Consider the following 19,212-nt stretch of genomic DNA (forward strand, 5'->3'; position numbering starts at 1 on the left):
AGCAGGAAGTGATCGCCTGAGATAGTTTAACATGACAAATCCCCCCGCGTTAGCATTTTTATTTTCATCTGCAGCTGCTGTGGGACTTATCAGGCAGCCCAGCCTGCAATGAGATACAGCAGCCGTGCCTGGGAGCACGCAGAGCATTATCTGCTATTTCAGCGTTGGATGCGCTTTCATGATAACAATTTGCAATCAACAAAGAACTTTGAGAGGATGCAGAAAAAAAAAAAAAGACAGAAGAAAACTGAGATGATATCGCTCCTCCCTCAGCCAGGCTCCTCACCCCGTCATGGCCCTAGCGGTACTGCCGAGGGGAGACCAAAGTCTTCTCCAGCGTCACCCCGCGGGGCTGTAGGCTCAAAGGCACCCGCTGGTCCCTTGTGCGTCCCCGCAGCTTGCACCCTGTCCACCCGCCTGCGGCACCCCAGGAGTCCTCAGCCTCCAGGCTGTCCCGCACAGTTCCCAACTGATCTGGGCACAGGCACGGCACTGGCAGCCCCCAAGCTAAGAGCAGGGGGCAGCTGGAGGAGGATGGGCCGCGTCCGACACGGGGAACCATCAGCAGCTCTGGCAGGGACCTGGCCCATTGGGGAGAGCCAGTGCTGCAGGGGCTCAAGCGGGTGAAGTAAATTTGCCTGGCATCAGTGCAACAAGGCTTCCCTTTAGCCCTCAGTACAGAAATTTGGCTGTGGGGAGCTGCCTGTGCATCATGGGAATCTGGGTACCGCACCACCGCCACATCCCCGCAGGCCAGCACAGTGCAAAGCATCCCCCTCCAGAGTGGGGATGGAGGCTTCAGCTCAAACAGCTCCTAGGAGCCCATCAATGATTAACGCCCAGCTCCGAAATGTCCCCTGCATGGCTGGAGCTCCCTGGCTGCCCCTGCCTGCCCTTCCCTTCCCACCGCTTTCTCTTCCACAGCGCTGCTGCTCCTGGGACTGAGCATCCCTTCCATGTCCAGCCTGGGGTGGGGAAGAGTCCCGAAGCAGGCACCTCTCAGCGGCCACCGCAGCATGGGGGCTGCCTGCGGCTCTGGGGCCCACAAGAGCTGGGGCAAGCCCTAGCCGTGCCCCCCAGCCAGCGCGGATATCCCCCACAGCCCCCGAGCTTTGCAACCACTGGCACTAGGGGTGCAGGATTGGGGCCACTCTGTCCCCCCAGTGAACTGCCCTGGGTGGGAGCTGCCTCACGCCCCGGTCCCCATCCCTGCACGTGCTGCAGACCCAGGAGGCTGCAGTGTGGGACCGCTTCGGCTTTGCTCAGCTGCTGCACCAACGAACGGCCAGTGAGCAAATCCTCCTCCAGAGCAAAGGGCAGGATCCTGCCTGCGAACAAAGGTCATCACAGCCCTCCGAGTGCTCACGGCAGCTAACCAGGCAGCAAGCGCCAGCCCTGCCACATCCCGTCCTTCTGAGCCGCCCCCCGCAGCCAGGTTTTCCCAGCCTGTCAGCAGTTTCACCCTAAACCCCTGTCCCTCTGCCCATCGCCTTCGGGTCAGCCAGGGCTACTTCCAGGCCAGGCACAGGATATAAACCACCTTTCCTGCTCTGACACAGCCAGGAGGAATTCCCCCAGTCAGAAGCGTGCAGGGCTGTGTTAAGGAAGCCTGGCTGAGTTACCCAGTTTGCAGCGCCCTGCGGGGTGCTGCTGCCGAGCGGGAGCAGCCAGGGAGCAGCCCACGAGCATTGCATGGCCCTGGCACGGGTGAGCCGCGGTGAGGATATGGCCCCCACTGCAGCCCACATGCTTCTCGTTTTGCTCGGTGGACAGCGGTGGGACGGTCCGACGCCAGCCGGGCTCTGCCGCCGCTGCCAAAGCCCAGGGCAATGGTGCGTGACTGCCACAAAGGCACCCGGAGCAGCGCTGTGCCCGGGGAAAGGCAAGTGCCAGGCAGGCAGTGCCGGAGTCCCTCCTTTGTCCTTCCTGAGAGTCAATTTATGGACTTGGAGGGGACCAGCTGATCCCGGCAGAGCACTCAAGGGCCACTAAAATTAAGTGGGCTGCGATTAGGAACCTGGCTCCCCAAGGAGGCTGCGGTAACAGGCGGTGGGTCCGTCCCGCACGCGCAGAGGTGGGCTCCTCGGTAAATCCCCCGCGCTGGGGAGCACTTCCTCCCTGCTTGACCCCAGCACCATCTGCACCGCTGGGGCCCGAGAGCTCAGCCGAGGACAGGAGACATCTCAGCTCAGCCCTAAATCACGCAATAAAAGCTTGGCCAAAGCAATTACAGACAGTTCCCATGAGCATGCACACACACCTTCCCCTCCCCCCCCCCGCCCCCCCCAAAGCTCCAGCAGCCTCCACAGCCCCCCCTGGCCTTTCTTCTGGCAATCACAGCCTTAACGAAGCTCCTGCAGCTCATTACCCCCCCAGGGCGTCTCCCACATAAGGGAGTGGCTGGGTGCCCCCCTCTCCAGCTGCGAGGTGTTCCTGGTGGTGGGTGCTGCAGCAGGAGGATGTGGTGAGCAGACAGGTATGATACACGCCTCTGTTTCTTAAATCAGTGTCTGCAGGGCTGGGTGCTCCTGCTGTGGGTGCCTTTGTCCCTTCCCTGGGTCATGGTCTGGCTCAGCTGCCCTGTGTGCTGCTCCTTGCAAGCAGGCTGCAGGTCACTTCTTTCCATTCTCGAGTTAACATGTTGCTTGTTACGAGTTAACATCAGATAAACTAATTTAAGTTCCTTCTGTACTGGATGTCTTGGATTAAATTGGCATGGTACCTAATGAAGCTGAAGCTCCATTTGTTGTGCTGGAAGCCCTAAATATCAGCAGTGTAATTGGTGCTACCTACTTTAGAAGACATTTGTGTTGGTTTTTTTCCTTCCAGCTAAAAGCCCTGTTGAGGGTGTTGACACTGAAGCCTGAGGGGTGGTGGGGAGAGGCAGGAGGGCTGTAGGGCACGTCCACCTGGCCCCTAGGCTGGAGGGGTCTTGAAATTTGGCTCTGGAGATGGAGGACAGATGGCGTGAGTGTGCCCAGCCCCGTGCGTGTGGTGTTCGCTGGCTTCTGCACACCAGAGCAGACCTCACGTGGGTGCTGAGGCTGGGCTCGGCTCTCTGATGTGGTTGCACACCTTGTTTTGTTGTGGTGAGCTGTGAAAGCAGCATCTCTTGGGGTGCTGGGCCTGGGCCACTGGGTGGCTCTGAACCTCCCCAGGGCAGCGAGTGCCTGCAACCCTGAGTGCCCCAGCGGGGGCGTGCGATGCATTATTTGGGTTTGTCGTGGAGGACTCCTATGGGTGCTTGCTGCTCACTAGTGCTTGGGCATGGTTCTGCACCCATGGCCCCAAGCCAGTGCTGCTGGATGCTGGTTTTAGGGTGTTTTCTAGGCTGATGTCCAAAGTATTGGTGTTTTTCCTATGTTGATCTCTAAGCTTTCCTTGCTGCTTTGGGTTTTGAGGCTGAACCAAGCCCACGAGCTCTCCAGCACAGCCACTGTGACATGGCTGGTCAGTCAGGCCATAGGTAACCTTCCCATTGTGCTGTGCCATGCTGGTCTGGGGCTGAGAGGCAGGGATCCCGAGGGAGAAAGTTCCAGGCAGGGAAAACCACAGTCACCTCCATCGTTAGTGAAATGTGGCTCATTAACAGGCCCAGGTTTGGTACTGCAGGGCAGGAACTGAAGCCTTTCCCAACCCCATCACTGGTGAATCCCCTTGCAGCAGATGGAGCCACTGCTGTCCCTGTGGGCTGTCAGTGCTGGGAGGGGATCAGTCAGGCTGCTAATTAGGGGATGAAAAAGCAGTCTGGGCAAAACCAGTGCTGCAAGACTTTCAGGTGGGATAGCCCTGGTGAGGCTGTAATTGCCCCCTTGGATGCTGCCAGGCTCAGACAAGAGGGTCTTTTTGGGCCCCTCCCAGAGATGGGGTGCTGCTGCTGCCCCACGTGCCAGAGCGTTGCTGCTCTGTGTGGGGAAGGGTCCGTGCGCAGCTGGTGCTGCTGCCCATGCAGAGCTTCCCAGCTGAAAATGGGGAAATGCAAAAGCACATTGGGCCCCAGATTACTGCTGGGAGCAGTGAGCTCTGGATGGAGCCTTCACCCTGGGAAGGGGACCAGAGCCCTGCGGGGGTGGGTGAGCCCAGCCCACACTGCCTGGAGCACGTGCCTTCCCCGAAAGGGTGCTGGCAGTGTTATACAAGTTCCTAGCTGTACCTCAGAGCTGTGAAAATCAACTTATTCTTGAAAAGCTCTCCTGAAATGCTGCTCTGCCACCCCCCCATGCTGGCTGCTGCATGGCTCCTGGGGCTGGGGGGACCCGGGCTCCAAAATCATCCCTGCAGGAGCAGTGGTTTTGAGCTGAAGTATGAAGAGGCTGCAAGAGCAAGCGCAGCCCGGCTGCCCGCTGGCAGCACAGGGAGTCTGGCAGCGCTGCCCGCCCTGCCAAACGGCGCAGCAGCCTCTTGCTCGCTGTGGGTGGTGCAGAAGGAAGCTGCTAATGGTGGTGGTGTGCCTCCCAAAATGCTGCGCTCTCGCTCTGTCTCGGGCATGTGAAGGAGCGGAGCGCTCCTCTCTCCCAGGTTCACTGCCAGCCTGCGGGGCAGGGGCTGGCCTCCTGGGGTGCATCCTCCAAACCCCCCGTGTTTGAGCAGGCCCCTGTGATGCTGAGTGGAAGGGCCGTGGGCAGGAGGGGAGGCAGCTGAGCCTGCCCATATGCTTCCTAATGGGGAGCAATAGCAGCTCTTGCTGGGAAGCTCACGCTGCACCATCTGCTCTGCTGCGGTACCTTCTCTTGCAGAGCTTTTTTTAAGCTTTAACTTTCCTTCCCAAGCGCTCCACGGCGGCTGCTTACGTACAGGCTGTCTATACTTTGTAATCGCCTTGAAACAGGTTGTCTGAACCTTCAACGCTGAGCGGGAGAACAGCCCCGACAGGCTGAAGTCAGCCAGGCCTCCAGGAACTGTGCTTCCATTTAAAAATAACCAGGAAAGCAGCTGTGAACAGCTGCAGCGCATCCCCAGCACCTTCCCTCTTGGCGGGCACCCGCTTGCCTGTTCCCAGACTCGGGCTAGGTGAGATGCGCTGCCCATTGCGGTGTAGTTGCAAGGTTTCCACAAACCACTGCTAATCCCGTGTCCCATCCCTATGCAAAGTGATTATTTATTTCCATGCCACACCACACGTGCCAAAGGCCAAACCCAACTGCTCCTCTGGGTCCCTGCTGCCTGCTCACGCCCTCGCCAGCTGTGCAAAGGGGAAATAAAAACAATGGCTGCACCAGGCTCCCCAGGAGCAGAGCTGGCCACAAATTATTTTACAGTAGGAGTAGCAGTGGCCGCAGTACTCGAGTGCAGCCTCCAGCTGCCTGGGGAGGGGTCCCAGAGGGAGGTGCAGTGCAGATGCCTGGGGAGGCCGGTCCTGGCTCCCAGCAGCACAGTGAGCTAAATTAAGGCTGGATGCAACACATGGGCGTAGCTGGGGCCGAGGGGGAGGCTGGTGAGGATGGGAACGTGCGCAGGCTGACGCCGTGCGCGGATTGATGGTGCCAAGTCACTTCGGATATCTTTGCTGTTTGTTTGTGCGAAGCTCTAAATAAAGCTGACAGCCCCAGCGGCTGCCTGGGGAGGGAGGAGGGAGCCAGCAGCCAGTCCCCCAGCGTGGCACCCAGTGCTGCATTTGGGGCCTGGCCCAGCATGGGAGAGCAGTTGGGTGTGATCTGGGATGCTGTGCGTCGTGGGTACTACCTGGGTGTGTTGGGAGCCTTGGCTCAGCCCTGGTCTGCAGAGCATCTACCCCATTTCTGGGTGGCCACAGGGGAAGGCAGGGTGGCTTCCTGACCTGCTGGAGCTCCTGCTGTGAGCTCCCAGCATCATGTCTGGCTGCATGTGACTGTGCCCCATGGGTGGGGGGCAACAAGCTGGTCCCTGTCCTGGTCTTGCTGAAGTGCCCACAGGTGGTGGAAGAAGCTCCAGCAGGCACAGACAGTGGGGGACATGTCCTTGTGCCTCCCCGGGAGGGATTTTTGTCAGGGAGAAGCAAGGTGGTGCAGGGACAGGCATCCCAAGGACGCTCATGTCCAGATGCCCTCCCTCAGCCCTGTCTCCTGTTGTAGCTGTCTCATCCTCAGACCCTCACCCCTCCTTGCTGCAGGCTCCTGCTAAGCCTGTCCTGCTGAGGGATGCCCCCGTGCTCCCAGGGTGTGTCTCCAGGACCCCCTGCAGAGAGGGGTGCAGGTGCCTCCTCTCCCTCCCCATCTGCCCTCCAACTGTGCTGCTCCAGAGTCCTCTCCTTCCTCTGACCCGAGCTGGCCTGTCCACGTGGCACCTCCAAAATGCCTCTGCCATGGGCTCTCCTGTCTTGGCTGCTGGCCTTGCATGGTCCCTTGGGTGGCACAAAACACCCTGCATTTTCAGGACCCCCAAGGCTGTGTGCTCCCTGGTATCCCAATTCCAGCGCAGGGATGCTGGGCTGCATGCTGTGGCCGTGCTGGCCCTGGCGCAGGAAGCCTGTGGCAAGCGGGGGGACCCTCGCCACTCTCCTCGCAGCCCTGGGGCCACTGAACCATCCTTCCTCTGCGCCAGCTGCTTCCTCTGCCCCGTGTCCTGTCTGCAGTGGGTGCTTCCTGCCTGCCCCGGGGGAACCGGGCACCGCTTCGACTCGTGGGCTCCTGGCAGCCGTGCCCGGGGGTCTCCCCCAGCCCACCTTAAGGCAGCAGCGGGCAGCAGCACACCGGGCACGCCGGGGTGACCTTGCCAAAAGCAAGTTTGCTCCGGACCGGGCGGTGCTGGCTTCGCCTCTGCCGCCGGGGAAGCGGCCTTAAACCGGGGCTGCTCGGAGCCGCGGGGAGGGGGGGTGGGTGGGTTGGACGCGGTGGGGGGGGTCTCCGAGCCGGGGCCGGCCCCATCCCGCCCCGGTGCCAAGGCAACGGCGGCGGCGCGGCGGCGGGGAGGCAGGCGCGGCTCCGCTCGGCACCGGGGCATGCGCCCGCCCGGGGCCCCGCTGCGGCGGCCCCGTCAGCGCCCGGTGGCGGAGCCCGGGCCCGGCCAGGTCAGCGCCCACGGGCGGCGGCGGGGCCGTGCGCGTGTCTGTGCTCCCCGCGGCCGGGGGTGGGGTGGGGGGAGGCGGGAGCCCAGCTCTCCTTCCTCATTTTGGGGTTGCGAAGAGCGATTTCCTTCTCCAGCCGCAATTCTGCTTTTTTAAAAAAAAAAAAAAAAAAAAAAAAGGCAAAGCCTAAAGCCGGAGCCGCGCTCTGAAGCCACTCTAATCTCTGCTTCCCAGAAACAGTCGACGATGGAGCTGCTTCCCCGCGGCCCCGGCCGTGCCGCCTGGCCGCTGACCTGCCTGGTGCTGCTCTCCCTGCGCGGCTGGCCAGGTAAGCCACGGCTCCGACCTGCCGCCCTGTCCTTCTGCTGTGTTTTCTGCTTTTCCGTCCTTGTCTCTTCTCTCTGCTGCCCCTCCGCCGCACACCTCCCGTACGCGACATGATGCTGTCTCGCTGCGCACGTTTGGTTTGACCTTTCTATGAGATGACCTAGAGTGCGGTGATGGCAGAGGGGAGCGGGGACGGGGGGTGCTCCTGCAGGGCCCTCGTTCGGCTGCTCCTCTAGAAGCAAACTTCAAGGCAGACATTCCCTTTTCCAGCAAGACAAGGGAATTAGGCAGGGACATGAAGAGGCATGCTGTTTCCACCCATTTGCTAGCACCCCCTGCCAGCTATGTGAGAGGCAAATCTCTGCAAGCAGCCGGAATTCCCACTCGGAGGCTTCCCGGAGATGGGGAGGGTGGTGGAGTGGGCAAGAGACGAGGCTCTGGTGAGGGCCGCCTGTCTCTTCCGCCGGGAACTTGTTTTTCTTGTTACCCCCCCTGCTTTACCCCCACAGTTCTTGCTGCTCTGTCCAACTGTTGAGCACTAAAGCAGTAGGACTGCGCCATCCTCCCAGGCGCCTTGCGCCACCCAGCCCTGCTGCAAGCCCTGGGTCACCTCGGGCTCCTGCTGCTGCCCCCCTGGGTGCCTCAGCCCTCCCCAGAGCTTGTGGCTCTGCCAGTCCTTTATAAAAGCTCTGGGATGCAGCATGAGAAGGGATGATCGGAGCGTGCACTGCTCCCTGGCTGTTTCCCTTCCCTTGCTAGCAGTGAGAAGTTTCTGACCCCACCAGCCCTGTGGCGGCTGCTGCTTTCAAGGATGTTTCCTTTCTAGGATGTTTCGTTTCAGTGCTCTTCATCTTGGGTGATATTGCTGAGGAATTGCTTTCCTTCCTGCCCCTTGCTGCCTGTGCCTCTGGGGAGGGACGGGGCTTTTTGTGCACACCTCCTAGGGCAATAGCAGTGCACATTCAAGGGCATCTTGCTGCTGAGCTTTTCGCCTGGTCTGTCCAAATTTCACTCCTTCTAGCTGGATCCCACTGCAAATACCCAGCCCAAGCTCCCACATGGGTGAAACGTCATCCTGCATGAAGGGAAGGCTGCACTCTTCCAGGCCCATCAGAAGTATTTACTGTTGAAGCTTTACTTGGGCAGAGAGTTGAGCGCAAACTTGAGCAGAAAGCAAATGCTTTCAGCACAACACTCCTTGCTTTGAGTTGCTTGATCACAACTGAGAAGTGTTGGCCCCAAGCTGAAAACTCCTGGCTGCTGAAAGCCGAGAAGGCTTTGGCGGCAAGTGCAGCTTCTCAGTGAACCGCTGCGATTTCCTGCCATGAAAGAATGGCTCAAGAAAAGCTCTTGAGTTTAATTAAACATGGCCTTGGAGTAAGACCCCCATTTTTCCAAGCCAGCCATAGGAAAAGAACCATCCTGGGGTAGAAAGCCCTGGGTTGGGAGGCGATTTATGTCCCTGATTGCAGGTGCAAGCATGCAGATCTCTCTCTTTTTTTTTTTTTTTTTTTTTTTTTTTTTTCCTTCTCCCCTGTCTCCACGAGGTGAGAGAACCCTCTTGCGGTGAATTGTCCTGGGCTATGGCTCAAACTAAGCCTGAACTCTGGAAGAGCTGGCCCAGGCTCCTGCTGCTCTGACAGCACTTCTGCAGAAGCAAAGGGGAAAGGGAAGGTCCTGCAGGAGATCTTCCTGTAGTGCAAAGAGGAGTGAGATGTTGGGAAGCCAGTTTGCAAAGCCCTGTTGCAAAATCTGCTCCGTGCAGAACCCTTTTGTGCAGGCGTTTCTTGACAGAGCATTTCAGCTGCGCTTCCCGGAGCCTCCTCTAAAGAGGAGATCTGTTTGGTTGTGGGGCTTTGGCTTTCAAGCTGTATTTCTGCTAATGCTGTAGGAGGGAAGCTCGCAAATTCTGTGGCTGTGTGTGATCCGAGGCATCCTCTGATGTCACGTATGTAAAATATAGCCTTTACTATAACCGTCCCCAAGCTGCTCTGGGATCTGCATGGTGCTCGACGGCTATCCCCAGGTCTCTCTTCTTGTCTTCCCCCAAGCTGCAGATTCCAGGCCCTTTTTATAGACAGCACCTGTTAGTTTCCCCTGTGGGCAGCCCTGCTGCAGGTGAAATTCCAGCAGGATTATTTTGGGGCTTCTCTTGCCCATCAACCTGTTCCTTCAGCAAGTAACTGTGGGGCTCTGGATGCCAGTGACCAGCTGCATGTTGCTTCTGGAGCATGCAGCCATCCCAGAGCTCCTTACCCGGCTCCTTCAGTAGAAAAAAAAAAATAAAAAATATCTATTTTTATCAGGAAGCATCCAAGCAGCCTCTCCTGAATTAAACCCCGGTCTCTTGCAATCTGTTCGGTATCAAATACTTCAAAAGGTGGAATACAGAAAAAAATGTGTCACCAAGATGGAAAAACTTGCACCACAGCGAGAGAGCTAGAGATTATTTTGCTCTCAAATTAAACTGAATAACAGGAGGGAGGCTCTGCCAGACCAGGCGCAGCACGACGCCTGTGCTCGTGCCTCTTCTCCGGGCTGGAAGTGCTCTGGATCTACATTGCGAGGGTGCTCCCACCTACGTGGGAACTGTCAGGTGATGATTTTCAGGGCTCTAAAACCCTTTGCTAATTCTGGAGTGTAGGATAGAGCAGATTACAGGGTCAGAGCACCTAAATTCCCCTTGATCTTGGGGGCCAAAGGATTGACTCCAGGTGGTTTGAAGTCAAAGAAAATAGTGTCGTGGGGTGGCACTGGGAGTGTGGTGGTGGGAAGCAGGCTTGCATTGAAACAGTGCTTGCAGTTAGAAATTGTGGTGTGTCCTGCCCATTTGCAGCATGAAGACCCCCCCCGCATCCTGCTTCTGGTGCACAAGCATGTCGTGGGCATACAGCGCTCACACATTGCTGGCAAATATCTGCTGGGAGGGGGTTTGGCCAGGCTGCTGGTCCTACCAGTCCTCAGGGTGAGCACCCAGAAAGGGGAAGGAGGAGATAGATCTTCTGCTGGGTGCAAGGAGAAGCTGCATTCAGGGGGAAGGGAGGAAAGGAGCTGCAGTGGAAACTTTGCATTTTCTAACTTGCATATTCTGGGGTTTTGTCTCAACTTCCCCTTTGTGTTTTCCCATCGCAGGGGGGTGGGGCATCGCTCTGAGCGCTGCTGCTGGAGTTTGAAGGCGTTTCTGAGCACATGGTGGGTCAGGTTGGTCCTGGCGTAGGGCTGTTGGGTGCAGGGTAGGCAGGTGGAGAAGTTGGGTGGTCTGACAGGGACTCGTGCTGGGAGGTGTGAGCAGGCCTTGTTAAGGCGGCATGATGTTAATGTGGCATATCGTGTATAATAGATCTCCTGCAAACCCTGGACGGGGTGATCTGAGGAGCACCGATCAGAGCTGTGTGTGAAAGTCTCTAAAGTAGATGGTGGCTCACAACAGAACAATGGAAAAATACCCAAAAGCCACAACTTAGTCCTATCTGAGAGGCTACCTAGAGCCACACAATGTTTTCCGCAATGACCGGGAGAGTGAGAGCTGCCAGTGGAGCCTCCTGGCAGGCGGCACCGTGGGCAGCGTGAAGCCCTTTGCTCCCTGGCTGCTCTCGGGGCCGCTCTGGGAGCAGCAGCACCGTCAGAAAAGCCCCGTGTTTCAGCGGCCCTGCTGCAGCAGCACCCCCAGCAGCCTATCGCTGGACAACAGCGCACACGCTGCCCGCAAATCCCTGGGCGCAGGGAGCAGGCAGGGTGCTCGCACGCTGCTGACTGGCAAGGAGGTGATGTGGGCTCAGCAGCGAGAGATGCGTGCAGACCATCCGCAGCCCGGCTGCAAACGTGGGCTCTTGGAGAGGCAGCCCTGCTGCCTGCAAGGTAAATCCCTGTGACCCCAGGAAGGCAGGAGAGTTGTGTTGAGGTGGCAGCGAGCTACAGCCCCCGCTGTGCACCGGGCACGGCTGCACCCAGCCATGGTCAGTTTAACTGCACGGCGCTTTTGCGAATGCTGCTCTGAGATCCTGTTGCTGCAACCAACAAATGTGCTTTGGGGTTGAGCAATGCCTGTGCCGCTCACCCTGACCACGCTCTGGTGTTGGGGTCAACTCTGGAACACCTAAACAGGTATTTCCCCCAGCTCTCTCCCCTCCGGCACAATGTGTACCTTGCAGGGAGATGGACAGATGGAGAGAGGGAGGATGAAGAAGTGCTGGGCTTGCTGCAGGCTGGGCTGGGCTCGCTGTGCGGGGCGGTGCTGGCCCTTCTGAGCAGGGCGGCCCTCCCCAGCGCAGGGGACCCTTGAGGGGATGTGGGGGGGTCACCACCCTGTAGAATTCTTATGCAGGATTGCAGAGGGGAGCAGTGAGCAACATGTTCATCATGGGGTGCAGAGCCTCTGTGCTGGGGAGGGGACCTAGTGCCTGGCCGTCCGCTTCCCACGGCCCTTGCTGCGTTGCAGTGCCACCCACTAACGAGCGGTGAGACAGCGCAGGCCTCGTTTGACCAACTTGGTGGAGCGAGCAATTAGCAATGTTGTCACCCTGGGTGTGCGAAGGGGCTAGTGGGTCTGTGCGGTGGGTGGTTAGGGGTGCTGGTCCGTGTGCCCAGAGCAGCCCGGTCCCCTGCCTGTGTCACGTCCCAGTGTGGGGGCTCAGTGAGAGATGGATGATGCTTCTGTGCTTTCAAACTTCCTGTGCGTTTCTCAACCGCTTCTTGCGAAAGGTCTGAGGGCAGCAGGCGATGGAGAAGCTCAGAAGATAGCACAGCAGCGGAGCTGGCTCTGCATGCCCCATGTGACTGCTATGCTCTGCACATAGGGTGCATCAGCCCCCGCTGAGGGCAGGGGTTCTGCTCCAGGGCTGCTCCCCCGGATTTGGGTGTCACCCGAGAAACACGGGCTCACTTTGCAGAAGCTCAGACTGCTGCTGCTCAGGCAGAAGACTGAGGCTCAGCCTGGATGATGCACTTGGACGTGACACAAACCAGGTTTCTGTCCTTTTGTGCTTGTCTTCTGGGACAAACTTGTCTCAGTATCAAGTGCCGCTACTGTGTTAGCCTTGACGTGGCTTTGAAGGGAAACACCAGGGGCTGAAAGTTTCGGCTGTGAGCATCAGCCTGGGCTGGAGATGCAGTGGACTAATGCCCTGGGCAAAAAGCCTTTAACTTGGGGAGTCTGGTGAAACTGTGTTCTTGGTAACTCTGACCATCGAGATCGAGTAATTGCACAGACAGTGAGAACATCTGTGGGTACATCAAATACTACTGGAAGTCAGGAGGGATTAACAGCTGCCAAAAATCCTTTCCAGTCTCTGTGGAAGCCAGAGGCCAGGAAGGGTCAGAGCAGCTTGTCCTACAGCGGGTCCTCCTGGGAGCATCCAGCCAAGGATTTTGTCCCATCCTGGGGATGGTTATGGCAGGGGGCTGTGGGGGTACCAAGGGCAGCCTTTGCAGGAGTTGCCACCCTGGGTTTTTCTGGTGCAAGAGATGTGGGGTGCAGCTGCAGCCCACCAACCACCAAGGTTGAAGAGCTGGCTGTGCTGCTGTAGCTCCCACCCCACAGGATGCTGGTCCATGCGCTCCCAAAGCCACTCAGCTTCAGCAGGAGTTACCTGCTCAAACGTGACGGTCCGTGACACCAGTTGTGCATGCCCCTTCCCAGCTCCAGGACTGCAGCAGTCAGCAGTGCCTGGCCCCTGTTCTCAGCAGGTGGATTTCAGTGGTTCTCTCACCTCACTCGCATTGTTTAAAAATGTTCCTTTAAGCTGTGACCTGTATTGAAATCTCATTCAATTCGGTCACGGTAACTATATTGGCATGGCGAGTATTGCCAAAATTAACCCCTCGAGGAGCCGTGTAGGCTTCTGGGTGCTGAGCTCTGCTGCTGCAGCTGATTTTAGGGAGCGGGGAGCAGCAGCATTGCTGGTTCCGGTGGGGCTGAGCTGGTTGGCTCCTGGTGCGTTACACCTGCACAGCAGTGAGCTCGGACCCCTGTACCCTGCCAGCTCTGCAAAATCCTGAGGTGGATTTTGTTATTGCCTGCCTGCAGGGAGAGCGGAGCCTCTGCGGTTTTCCTGGAGGCCTCAGGAGTTTCTCCCCGCCTGACCGTACGTGCAGGAAGGTGCATTGGCACCCATGGGTACGTGGGCGGGGGTTACTTGGGATGGTGGCTTTCTGTTTGTGCGGCGAGGTGCAACGCTGTTGGCTGGATTAGGGAGCCTCGCTATTGAGATGCTTCGAAGGGACTGTTCTCTATCGGTGACCAGCAGGAGTGGCGTTTGCCTGACTGGCACCAGCTTCAGCTAATGGCTGGGATCCACCGGAATGAATCCGGGCTTAGATTCAGTGCAGTAAATGGGACAGATTCAGTGCAGAAAAAGTGATATTGGATCTGTATTTGCAAGGGGAGCCTGCCTTTTGGAATCCCTTGTATTTTGTGCCCTTGTTTCCTCCTGACTGACAAAGCCAAGCGGCCATGGGAGGCAGCACGGCGTGCCAGCAGGCATGGGCAGCTGGGATTTGCTCGACGTACTAGCTGTACAGAGCACGGCACGCGGTCATCTAGCAAAGCTCCAGCCAGCTCTGCTGCTGAGACCTGCAGGCAGTAACCATCGCTGCTCTTGGCGCTGGCACAGCCCTGTCGCCCATGGTCCCCACTAACAGCCTGCCCAGAGCTGTGTGGTCAGCCTGGCCCGCGGGCGGGGAGCTGGGCTGGGTGTGCGGCGCCACTTGAGACTCGGGCTGTTTTTTCCCCAGGTGCGGGTGCCCAGGCGGTTCAGGACTTCACGCTGGAGCAGCCCCAGGACAACGTGGTGGTGACAGCGGGACAGATGCTCACCCTGAACTGCACCACCAAAACCAATTCCATCCCTGGCCCCGTGAAGTGGCTGAAGGGCTGGGGCACTGGGAACGAGACCATCTATGACCAGACGGGCAACTTCCCCCGCGTGACGAGGGCAGTGAATGGGTCCAACACGGACTTCACCATCCACATCAGGGATGTTCGACCCGAGGATGCTGGCACCTATTACTGCGTGAAGTTCCGCAGATCTCTGGATGGTGATGAGCCGTATCTGCGTGGAAAGGGCACGGTGGTGTCTGTACGTGGTGAGTGGGGCTCCCAGAGCAGCTCCCGCTGGGAACCAGCCCTGCTGGGCGCAGTCCCCGGCACAGCCCAGCCCATCCCAGCCCGGTGGGCTCTGGTCTGGGCAAGTGGGGACAGGGAGGGGGCTCGGGGGCCGGTCCCAGGGGAGGGTCCTGTGGGCCATCCCCAGGCACATCTGGGCCATCCCGGGACCCCTCGCTCCCTGCAACCCCGGGGCCGCGCATGGGGGGGCAGAGCCTGGTCTGACGGCCCCACGCTTCTCCCCGCAGCCAAACCCACCCACCCGGTCGTGTCTGGGCCCGGCCACAGAGAGAAGCCAGGGCAGTCAGTGCCTTTCACCTGCACAGCTGGAGGGTTCTTCCCCAAGGACATTGATGTGAAATGGCTGAAGGACGAGGCCCAGATCTCAGCTCAGCAGCCCCAGATCACCCTTGGGCGGACAAATTCCTCCTACAACATGGCCAGCACCGTGACGGTGACGCTGCAGAAGGACGATGTCCGCTCACGGCTGGTCTGCGAGGTGAAGCACCCCGTGCTGACGGCCCCGCTGAGGGGGACGTACCAGCTCGGGCAAGCCCTGCGAGGTGAGGGCTGGGTGGGGACCGGTGCCTGGGGTGTCCGGTTCCCGTGGGGCTGGGGGTCCTGGGGCGGGGACGGGGCACCCTGCGGGCAGGGGAGCTGGGGGACCCTGTTAGCAGGCGCTGCCTCTCTTCCCAGTCTCCCCCAGCATCCGCCTGCTCCCTGACCCGCCGAGCCCTGTGGAGGTGAACAAGACCGTGAGCTTCACCTGCCACGTGAAAGGGTTTTACCCAGGAAACGTGACCGTCACCTGGCTGGAGAATGGGACGCAGATGAAGGAGGAAAACATCTCCCGGCCAGAGGAGCCCCCCTCGGGCTTGTTTGAGCTGAGGAGCCAGCTGGAGGTCCAAGCAACGGAGGAGAAGAACGGGTCCGTGTTGACCTGCCGGGTGGTGCACGATGCCCAGGCCCCCGATGACAGGAAAACCACCCTGCGGATCGTCGCCCCGGCCAGGGAGGGGCTGAGCGACCGGTCCCAGTCTGATAACGGTGTGTGAGAGCTGCTGGGATGTGGTCCCTGCTGGGAAGGCTGTGGGGCATCACCCCCTTGAGAAAGCTCCCACCAGAATCTGGTTCACGGACACAAAATCTGCATGTTGGGGGGTTTGGGGGTATGTGATGCTGGCAGGTACTGAGCTGTCATCCTCAGTGCTTCAGGCATCACCAGACCAATCCCATCTGTAAGGCTGTAGGGACTTGGTACCAGTGTTTTCAGGCCTGCAGTGACCTTTTTCATTCGTGTTTCAGGCAACTTGCTCATCTATAGCGTGGTGGGAGTGGTCTGCACCGTGTTGGTGCTGCTGGTGTCTGCAATTCTTTACCTCATCCGGGCAAAGCAGAGCAAGGGTAAGGAAACCAGATGTGCGCAGGGAAGCAGCTGCTCCTGACCCCCTTCTCCCTCTCTCTGGAGTGTCAGTGCTTGGACGCCGAATTCACGGCTGTGTGGCTGCAGCTCCTGCCCAAAGGGGAGGATGGAGTAGAGCTCTCCAGGTTGTTTACAGGCTGCAGGGGAAGCTCTGCCTGGTGCCAGTGCCTGCCAGGAGCAGGGTCAAACGTGCTCGTTATTCCTTGTACCTAAAATACCTGACAACCCCCTGCACCTTTTGCCAGGAACAGTCCTGCAGTAAATGGAGTGAAACTCCAGAAAATTGCAGTCACTCACCTCTGGGAAAAGATGTGTATCTGCTCTTGCAGCAGTCTCTGCATGTGGGCTTGCGTGCCTGGCGAAGCAGGGGTGGGGTTACGTTGTTTCCTGAACTATTTATTTCCTAAACTATTTCTCTTCCGGCAGGTAAAAGCTCGCCGTCTGCTCGGTAAGTGCTGATCTCTAGTCACTGAGTAACCCGTGGGCACTCTGAGGTGGACACCTCCAGCCTGCAAATGGAGTCCCTTGGGGTCTGGGTCCCCAAAAGCTCGTTGTGAAAGGGAAGGCAGGAGCGCAGGCTCTGCCGATCTCCCTGGTTGTGGTTTTGCCCCCACAGTGATCTCGTACTCAAAACGTTTGGCTTTTGTTGAGGCTGAACGAGTGGGTGGGAGCTGGGTCCCCAGCCTGCAGAGATGTAGCTGGACCAGCATGTGAGCAAATCCTCACTTGGTGAGGACTCATCCTGTGCAGGGCTGCTGCAAGGACCTTGCTATGCATCTGAACCCCCCAGCTGCTCCATCTCTAGGGAAGAGGCAACAGGGCACTCAATCTGACTTGGTTTGTTCCCCCTTTCAGGTTACATGAGCCAGAGAAGAGCAGTGAGGCCGCTACCCAGGTGCGTTGCTCAGCCCCCCGGGACTTGAGGAGGGAGAGTAGCTGGGAGGCACCAAAAGCAGGAGTGGAGGGTGGTGGTTCCTGCATGAAACATCTCTGTGCCTCCAGTGGAGGGTGGTGGTTCCCCTGCGAAACATCTCAGTGTCTCCACACTGTGGCAGGAGAGGGAGGAAAAGCTCCAGGATGGGGTAGCCACTTCCCAGCATCTTTTCTGCCTTCACCCTCTCTCCTCCTCCTCTTCCCAAGAAAGTCTGGGTTTGTGTTGCCTGGAGAACCAGCTGTGCGATAGCCAGCCAGGCTATTTGTGGAGTTATTTTTGCTTTTGGTGATGCAGTTACAAACAAAGTCGTGATCAGCAGCAATCTGTCCATCCCACCCAGCCTCTGCCAGCTCCTGCGTGGGCATCGCTGGGCAGGCTGGCCCCTGCCTGTCCCTAACCAGGATGGGGTGACAGGGCGGTTGCAGTGGTGGCTCTTGAATCGTGGTGGTGGCTCTGAAGCCTGTCAAGTGGCAGTGGTGGCTGGTGATTTGAAAGCGTAGCACGGGGTGAAGCATTGCTGTGGAATAATCCCAGCCAGCTGCTGGCATCGTTCCCCCCGTACAAGCAGAGACCGAGCTGTCCCAGGTTAAGCTGCAGTGGGGGGCTTTGAGTTGGTGCATGGGGTGGGCATCAGAGGGCTCGTCACTCCTCCTCCCAGAGGAGGAACCCTTGGTGTCTTGTGCAGGAATCCGACGCCAACAACCTGACCTACGCGGACCTGAACTTCGACAGAGAGAAGAAGACCATCCGCCGGATGGAGATGAACCAGCAGTCGGAGTATGCCTGCATCCAGACCAGTCAGGCACCCACCAGTGACGACAACCTCACCTACGCCGACCTGGACATGGTGCACCTCAGCAAGGCACCCAGGCGACCGGCCCCGCACCCTGAGGAGACTGGCTCAGAGTACGCCAGTGTCCAGATCCCGAAGAAGTAAGCAAGGCTGCAGCGGCTGCCAGGACCCCCTGCCCCGTGGGGAGCCACTGTGCTTCTCCCTGGGAGGATTTTCTTGGAAGCACCGAGTGTGATGTGAAGATGCGCTGTGGTACCTGTGTTTTGGGGTGGAAATGCAGCCTGTGTTACTGTGGGGGTCAGCTCCCATCCAGAGAACTGTTTTTTGGAGGCAGCTTGGTCCTGAGGTTGCTGGCTCCATCCCTTTGGGATCCCCCGCAGCCACGGGGGCTGCTCAGCCTCAGACCACCGGGTTTGCCCGCAAGTGCGTGAAGCCAGCAGAGCAGCGGCTCCTCGGGAAGCTCCAGACAGGCTGGGGGGATGGGACAGCGCCTCCACGCCAGCTCCCGTGGGGATGCTGCTGCCTGGCCAGGCTCACACAGCTTCCCACAGCCCAGTGGGACTGGCCGGAGCCCCCGTGCTGCCTTCTGGGGGTCTCTGCCACCAGCACCTGGAAAACAAACTCTGGCTTTAAAGAAAGGACCTAAGCGTCCACCTCTCTCTTCCCAAGTGTCCCTTCTGCGGGACCTCAGTCTCGCACCAAGGCCAATGAGGCTGGGAAGGCCGGCGAGCTGAGGCCCCCCTGCTGCGGGCTTTCCTCCATCCTGCTGCCCAGGGAGGCTCCGTAATGGCTCCCCAGCACCGACCATCCTCCTCCTCCTCCTCCTCTGCACAGCCTTGCCCCACACCGGGACCCACCAGCGCTGCCCCAGGCTTGTACAAAGCGTGCAGCTCTGGGCTGGCCGGGCTGTGGGTGCCCCCGCCAGCCCGGCTCCCTTCCTGGGAGCTCCCTGCAGGTACCGTGTAACATGTTTTGACTGTTTGACATGTAACTGTTAATTTTTAGAGCTAAAAACCTGATGTTTTGTGTTGTACGTGGGTGTACTGCTGTGTACTTAACACTAGAATAAGATGTGCAAAATTAAGACTGAGGCCTCAGTAAAGACCCCTAAACCTCGTAGGGTTTAAAAGAGACTTACACGACCCCCACCCCCCCACCCAGCTCTGCCATGGGGGCCAGGCACACTCCTCCCCCAGCCCACCCCTGGGGACAAGCGTCTTCCATGTGCCCCCTCCCTGGGACACTGCATGGGGCCACCATCCTGTGTTGGCTCCTGCAGCACCCGGGTGGCCTTGCAGCAGTGGGCATGCATGGGGCTGGCCCCCCACGGCTGCTGGTGGGGGGCTGCTGGGGGGCCTGGTGATGCTTTGAGAATGATGTGACTGCCTGTACAGACTTTTTTTTTTTCTTTTTGCTTGCAAGATATTTTTATAATAAAAGTGAAGAGTCCTGTGCTGCTCCTGCACATCAGCGTGTCCCAGTGGTCAGGGTGGTCACCTCATCATCTGTCCTGGGGGTGCATGATGGGGGTCAGCATGCCCTGCAATGGGAGGGGGGCCTCATCCTGCACAGCCCTGCTGTGTGCTGCAGAGGGAGAGAGGAATATGGCAGCAGGAGGCTGGCTATGGTGATGGTCCTTTTGGAGTCTGGC

At 58.8% G+C, this 19,212-nt stretch overlaps 1 protein-coding gene across 2 annotated transcripts; it reads left to right on the plus strand.

The window, feature by feature from the left end:
• The first annotated feature begins 6,825 nt into the window (after positions 1-6,825).
• On the plus strand, positions 6,826-19,026 carry LOC129214088 (tyrosine-protein phosphatase non-receptor type substrate 1-like). 2 transcript variants are annotated; one of them, XM_054845205.1, is made up of 9 exons: positions 6,826-6,985; positions 7,217-7,310; positions 14,042-14,392; positions 14,660-14,974; positions 15,108-15,458; positions 15,717-15,815; positions 16,261-16,282; positions 16,690-16,729; positions 17,427-19,026. In XM_054845205.1, exons 1-9 carry the CDS (start codon positions 6,917-6,919, stop codon positions 17,703-17,705), a joined length of 1,620 nt encoding a protein of 539 aa, XP_054701180.1. In that variant the 5' UTR covers positions 6,826-6,916; the 3' UTR covers positions 17,706-19,026. The 2 variants fall into 2 exon arrangements, with proteins under 2 accessions (XP_054701180.1, XP_054701181.1); XM_054845206.1 differs by having other exon boundaries at positions 6,827-6,985; positions 17,454-19,026.
• The last annotated feature ends 186 nt before the right edge of the window (positions 19,027-19,212 follow it).

The sequence above is a fragment of the Grus americana genome, chromosome 17, assembly GCF_028858705.1.
Source record: "Grus americana isolate bGruAme1 chromosome 17, bGruAme1.mat, whole genome shotgun sequence".
NCBI classification, from domain to species: domain Eukaryota; kingdom Metazoa; phylum Chordata; class Aves; order Gruiformes; family Gruidae; genus Grus; species Grus americana.

Bases quoted from the DNA above. Each gene is read 5' to 3' on its own strand.
- LOC129214088 (XM_054845205.1), top strand. From the start codon at position 6,917: ATGCGCCCGCCCGGGGCCCCGCTGCGGCGGCCCCGTCAGCGCCCGGTG. The intron at 15,459-15,716 runs GTGTGTGAGAGC...TTCGTGTTTCAG, and splicing joins CCGGTCCCAGTCTGATAACG to GCAACTTGCTCATCTATAGC. The intron at 16,730-17,426 runs GTGCGTTGCTCA...TCCTCCTCCCAG, and splicing joins GCAGTGAGGCCGCTACCCAG to AGGAGGAACCCTTGGTGTCT.